The sequence below is a fragment of the Brassica napus genome, chromosome A3, assembly GCF_020379485.1.
Source record: "Brassica napus cultivar Da-Ae chromosome A3, Da-Ae, whole genome shotgun sequence".
NCBI lineage: Eukaryota > Viridiplantae > Streptophyta > Magnoliopsida > Brassicales > Brassicaceae > Brassica > Brassica napus.
The window spans coordinates 31,630,365-31,636,767 of NC_063436.1; the positions used below are offsets into that span (position 1 = coordinate 31,630,365).

Consider the following 6,403-nt stretch of genomic DNA (forward strand, 5'->3'; position numbering starts at 1 on the left):
AATGATAAACATTGTAACGTGATAGAAATTGACATGATATACTTAGTAAAATAGCAACTATAGGTATAACCTGTAGAGGGTAAATTAGAACTCAGCTTTCTCTAGTGAACACAAAAACAGACCGATTAAAGAACTGTGTAACTAATATTATTGAACATTTAACATGTGAAAGCACATCTGTTTTTCTTTGTCAACGTGAAAACCACATAACATCAGGTATGTATGTACGTATTTTGACGATTTTGTTAAACATTGTATTTTAATTTATATTGCAATCCAATACCGCGTTACAGGGTTTTCGGGACCAATCACATGTTCTTTTCTTATCATTATAACAACAATGAAATAGTGTTCTGTATTTGTCTATTCAAAAGATGAAATCTAATATGATTAGTTATGCTAATTTAATATGACCAAGATATAGATTTAAACTATAAAATTGTCTCATAACGGAGATTTTAGAATCCATGGGAAAAGGGAAAGTGTAAGAAGAATAAGAATTTAAAGTCGACAAATGTCACAAATCAATGATAAGTACTATTGCTACTAAAATCCCAAAAGATAACTTTTCGAATATTGCTAATTTGCAACTTGATTCTTCATTGAATGACTAAAGTGCCCCAACATAATTACAACTATCCACAAACTCTAAAACTACCCTTCACTCTTCTATCCCACTCAGCTCCGCCGCGTAACACTTCCTCCTCCGGCCACTACTACTGCTACTACCACCACCGTCACCGTCTCTGCCTTTCCTTCTACCACCGCCGGATCCCACTGTATCATCACCGGAGCCAAATCTCTTCCGAGACTTACCAGCGACAATAGGATCTACACGTTGCCGGCGACAACTTCCTCCACCACCACCGCTTTGCATGAGCGCAGCGCTAGCTTTAACGGCCAATGCAGCCATCTCATCGGCTCTAAGCGGCTCACGAAGCCAACGAAGAGGAAGCGCGAAGTATATCTGACCTAGCTGAAGCTCTTCGTCGGCGCTAATAGCTGAAACGGCGTCGTCGAAGTCCATATCGTCTGAGTTGCAGATAAAACACATGGGATACTTTTGCAAAACGTATCCTACTTTCACGGGGCTAGTAAACTCTATCATCCTTCCGTCTTGCAAGATCAGTTTCGCCGTTGCCACTTGAATCGACTCGCTCGAACTGCATATACCCATCTCGCCGAGTTGACTCGTAAGCCGTGGCTCGTTCTCAGGTGAAATAAGCTTATTGAAGGGTTTGTAACTTGTGAGAGGAAGTGATAATGTGAAAGAGAAATGGAAAACTTAGTGTAATAGAAGAGTTTGAGTTTGTGTTTGAAAAAAACTGAATGCCACGTAGGACTTTGTCGTTTTGTAAACCAATAGGAAGTGATGACAGGCTGTATAAGTGGTGGGGACTGGGGAGGATGCCAGCTTTGTGTGTGTTTAGATAGTTTTACCCTTTATTAATTACCTATAATTACCATGTTAGGGACTGAGCTTAGTTATCATGAGTGTATTATGAATGAATATGAACACACTTGCTTTAGCTAAACTGATATAATGCTCGTGGGGGTAGCGTGGGGGGTTTAGGAATTTAACAACTTGAAAGATGATATAAAACAACTTCAAATCACAATAGGGTCCATTATAATTGATGCCCTTTATGGCTAGGTTACAAATTTAAATCTAATATCGATTCCCACTTTTTGTGGTATATGAATAATTATGAACTTTCTTGTCACTTTTAAATCTGTGATTTTGATTGGCCAAGAAGCTGTCGGATCCTTCAATGTAATTTAATTTCACTAGATATGTAACATGTACTTTTCAGTAGTGTGTTTATTCTTTATTCATTTTTATCATGTATATATAGATTTCAAAGTTAGTTCATATCACTAATTATTTCGATATTTACGCTTCATTTATGATTTTACTGGTGGCTATTTTTAAACAAATGTAGTTAGTGAAGCATATTGAAATAAAAAGTTGACGTTGTTTAATCTGTTTCTTTGAACTTGAAAAATAAGCAGCTAACGTTGTATTATTCATCATTTCTTTCTTCTTCGTTTACCTTTCAAACTAGTGAATACGAATGAATATGAACACACTTGTTTAGTAAATATTATGAGTGTATTGTGTGGCAGATAGATTATCAATTTACAAAATTGATAGGATAATGCTCGTGGGGTAGCACGGTGGGTTTAAGAATAAAATAGCTTGAATGATCTAAATGATATAAAACAACTTCAAATCACAATAGGGTCCATTGTAATTGCTGCCCTTTATGAGTAGGTTACAAATTTAAATGTATAATGGTTCCCATTTTTGTAGTATATGAATAATTATGAATTCTCTTGTCACTTTTAAATCTATGATTTTGATTGCCCGAGAAGCTGTCGGATCCTTCAATTTGTAGCATGCGCTTTTTTTTTTATAGTAGTGTGTTTATGCTTTATTCATTTTATATACATTTTGAATTTAATCTCATTAATCTCTTTTTCAACTTGATGTTGTTTAATCTTTCATAGATGACAAGTTCAGTAGTGACTTGTCATTGATGAACGGTGGTTTTTAAATAATAGTAGAATAGATAAGAGATGAAATCCAATAGCTAAAATAATATTTACTTTCAACTTAGAAAAATGGTCTCACATTATGTTAAAACATTTTTTGTTCTAAAAGTAGCACACAAGGAATTTTCTTTTCCAAAACAGGCCTTAATTAAAAGTAAAAAAATATTTTTTATTTTATAATTGAATTTGTTTTTAATGATTAGAGTTTATGGTTTAGTATTTATAAAATGAGATTAACATACAAGAATATTAGTGCTTGTTTCAAAGAAATTAAGCAAACCTTTTGTTTAACCAGAATAATCAACATCTGCTAACCAGACTAAACAAACAGATTCTCTAGCATGTTTTATTGCTCAAGTTTAGCATACCAGATACCCTGGATCTTGACATCTTCAGGAGTTTTAGCACCCAAGTCAGTATCCGAAGGCTGAATACTCTCAAACAAACTTATCACTTCACCGCTCTCGGGTTTACTCTTTGTTACACTGAATGTTATCTCCCCAACCGAAGCAGCTGTGTTCTTGTTGTTCTCCTTATCCAACTCTTCATCGTCCCCTCTAGCTGGTAACGCAACTGCATTGTCATATCCTGTAGAGCCACCACGGCCTTTTGGGTCCAAGAAAGACGAGCCTCTATAAGATGGCACCAAGAAATCTCCACCAAAGCTCTCTGGTTTACCTGTTGCCACAAGCTGCTTTATGGTGAACAAGAATGGTATACGCTCACCACCTGGAAGTTGTACTGTTACTGCAGCGTAGTCACTACCGTCTTTCTCAAGAAACCTCACCGTTCCATCAGATGCTACCTATTGAATCAGTACAAGTTCGTTAAGAGGATACATAAAAATAGTGTTCTAAGAATCAGTATAAGCAACGCGTAATCGTCCATCTAGTCAGCAAATCAGGATTAAACAAAACAATTTTCTTGAATATTTTTATTTTAAAAATCGGTCTAAAATTACCTAATCAATAATTCCATATAAAACGTTCAATTAACACCTACTGATTTCTTGAACATTTATAAAACAGAGCCTAGCAAGGATCATATTTACTTCAAAAGGACCTTCGATTTCGTCGAGTGTGTAGGTAAGACGGGTCATGAGCTTGGTGTTTAGAAAAAACGGCGTGGCGTTCCTGCTAACACCTTCTGCTTTGACGGTGAATGAAGTTGGCTCCAAGCAGACTTTCTTGGCGTAGTATTTGCCTGGCTTAATGGCGAATGACTCCAAGCCACCTTCAATGGTTGGACACTGATTAGCGGTTCCAGTTCCTTTCACTTCCATGTATGTCTTGCTCTGTATATCCTTGTATGTTAGCCTCTTCGGCACTCCTTCTGCACTTGCACCCTTATTCATACAAAATATAATAAACCTTAACTTTAGTAATCAAGATCATAGGAATCACACTGAGTCTTTAGCATCAAAGATAGAGATCGATCAAGAACCGTACTGAGACTACAAGAGCAGAGGTAGCTAGTGCAAAACCAGCGATCTTGGTAGCCTCAACGCAGTTCAGAGTCAAGTTCTTAAGATCGTCGTGGAGGGAGCAAGAGACACGTCTCGTCACCGGCTTAAAGGATTTAGAGACGCTCTGAGAAGGAGGATGGAGTTTTGCGGCTGTGAGAGACTGCAGAGCCACGGTGGTAACGGCAGCCATTGTCAGCCGCAGAGTTCCTTGTCTGATCAGACAAAAAAAAACTCTCTAATGTGTCTCCTTAGTGTCAAATGATTATCAGGTTCAGTCTTATGTTACGTGTCTGATGATTGTTGGTCACCAAAAGATTCCGCATCTTGAATGAATATTATTAGTATAACAAGATGTGCGCTTTGAAAACGTCATGTATTACACTTCTTAAAAAAAAATGGCAAGTAGTTAACATCATGTATTAGTTTTACTTAGGCCTGCGATTCCGAACCAAACCGAACGGTCCGAACCGAACCGAACCGATGTTTTGACATTTCGGTTATTGTTCGGTTACGGGGAGGAAACCGTTCGGCAGAGATTTATATATAGTTCGGTTATTCCCTCGGTTCGGTTAAGAGTAACCGATCGGAAACCCGAGAATCATTAAACCTAGGTATAAATACTTCTCTTAAGCTTAATGATCGGTTAACCTTTTACTAAGCAGATCGAAAACATAACCTCTCTATGACTCTATCTATTCTTTAAACTCAAATCCATTTCTCTCAAACCGATCGATTAAAAAGGTTAGTTCTGCTTCAATCTTCATCTTCTGTTGATTTTGTAGATTAGGTTTCTGTTTCAGATCGATTTTGAAACATTTAGCATTTAGGGATTAAAGTCAAAATCGATATGAGTTTTATGATTAGTGTTGAATAATGGTTTGATTTAAGTGTCTGTCGATTTTGTAGAACATGGTCTTAATTTTGTGTTGAATGTTGAATGATGGTTTGATTTTGTATCTCATTGTCTTAATTTTTTTTCCTTGATGTAGATGTCTGCTTATGAAGATAACATTGATGATGATCAACCTGAAGAAGGACATGAATCTCAAGCTGGTGGAAAGAAAAGGCCGGCTTCAGAGAGATCAAGTACCGAACTGCCTCCACCTACAAAGAAGAAACAAGTTCACAGAGCAGAAGTGTGGCAACACTTTATTCAGAGGGAAGATGACCCGAGCATAGCTAACTGTCGATATTGTGGTCAAGATATAGGCTGCGACTCTAAGAAGAGTGGAACAAGTGCCATGAAAAATCACATATCTCGCTGTAAGTTGCATGAACTCTTTAAGTCTAGTGGGGGTCAGACAATCCTAGGTGGTGATAGTAGTGGTGTAGTGACTGCAGTGAAGTATGATGCTACTCTGTTTAGGAGATCTGTCAATGAGATGATTGTGTTGAATGAGTTACCGTTTGCTTTTGTGGAATCTGAAGGGTGTATGCGTTTCTGTAAGAACGTGTTGCCTATGTACACGGTTCATTGTAGGAGAACAGCAACAGATGACATTTTTGGGATGTTCTTGAAAGAGAAAGAAGCGTTGAAGCACTTGTTCAGTTCTGAGCAGAAGAGAGTCTCTCTAACCACAGATATATGGGTTGCTCCTACAACCTCTTGCAGCTACATGGTTGTGACAGCTCACTGGATTGACAGAAACTGGACTATGCAGAAGAGGATTATTAGCTTTAAACCAGTGACAGACCATAAAGGAGAAACGATAGCTGAACATCTCAGTCACTGTCTTGAAGATTGGGGAATCAAGAAGGTGTTCACAGTGACAGTAGACAACGCCAAGGGGAATGATAAGGCACTACGACTGTTTATGGAAGCATTTAAGCAAGTAGGAGCAGATGCTTTAGTTAGGAATGGGGCGTTGATGCATATGCGCTGCTGTGCCCACATATTAAACTTGATAGTGAGGGACGGTTTAGCTGAGGTAAAAGAAAGTATGGTGGCTATCAGGAACGCAGTCAAGTATGTGAGATCATCTGGTCCACGGCTACAATCGTTTCAGTTGAGGGTCCTCACAGGAAAAGTTAGTAGAGGAAGCTTGTCTTTGGACTGTACTACAAGGTGGAACTCAACATATCTGATGTTGTGTGCTGCGTTGAAGTTTAGGGTTGCGTTTGAGAAGCTTCTAGCAGAAGATATGTTGTACAATGATTACTTCAACGAAGAAGAAGAGACTGGACATAAAAGGGTTGGACCTCCAACTTCTCACGGGTGGGATGAAGTGCAGAGGTTAGTGAAGTTTCTCAAGCTCTTCTTTGGTTGCACGTTGGCGTTTTCAGCATCCAAGACAGTCACTTCAACTATATGTTACAATGATATTGTTGTCATCGAGAGGAACCTCATCAGTTTGAGCAACAGCAGAGATGGAGTTCTTCAGA

The 6,403-nt window shown here is 38.2% G+C and overlaps 2 protein-coding genes across 2 annotated transcripts; both read right to left on the reverse strand.

Annotated features, from left to right (window-relative positions):
- Positions 1-483: 483 nt before the first annotated feature.
- Positions 484-1,511, reverse strand: BNAA03G53610D. Its single transcript, XM_013891085.3, has one exon. The coding sequence runs from the start codon at positions 1,175-1,177 to the stop codon at positions 662-664; it is 516 nt and encodes a 171-aa protein (XP_013746539.1). The 5' UTR covers positions 1,178-1,511; the 3' UTR covers positions 484-661.
- Positions 1,512-2,592: 1,081 nt separating this feature from the next.
- On the reverse strand, positions 2,593-4,216 carry LOC106445516 (oxygen-evolving enhancer protein 1, chloroplastic-like). The gene is made up of 3 exons (XM_022717116.2): positions 4,005-4,216; positions 3,608-3,901; positions 2,593-3,361 (listed from the first exon to the last, which is right to left on the reverse strand). Exons 1-3 carry the CDS (start codon positions 4,209-4,211, stop codon positions 2,903-2,905), a joined length of 960 nt encoding a protein of 319 aa, XP_022572837.1. The 5' UTR covers positions 4,212-4,216; the 3' UTR covers positions 2,593-2,902.
- Between the last annotated feature and the right edge of the window lie 2,187 nt (positions 4,217-6,403).

Excerpts from the sequence above, each read along its gene's own strand:
- BNAA03G53610D (XM_013891085.3), bottom strand. The coding sequence starts at position 1,177 with ATGGGTATATGCAGTTCGAGCGAGTCGATTCAAGTGGCAACGGCGAAA.
- LOC106445516 (XM_022717116.2), bottom strand. The coding sequence starts at position 4,211 with ATGGCTGCCGTTACCACCGTGGCTCTGCAGTCTCTCACAGCCGCAAAA. Across the intron at positions 3,902-4,004 it reads CCTCTGCTCTTGTAGTCTCA|GGTGCAAGTGCAGAAGGAGT; the intron begins GTACGGTTCTTG and ends TGTATGAATAAG. Across the intron at positions 3,362-3,607 it reads AAATCGAAGGTCCTTTTGAA|GTAGCATCTGATGGAACGGT; the intron begins GTAAATATGATC and ends CTGATTCAATAG.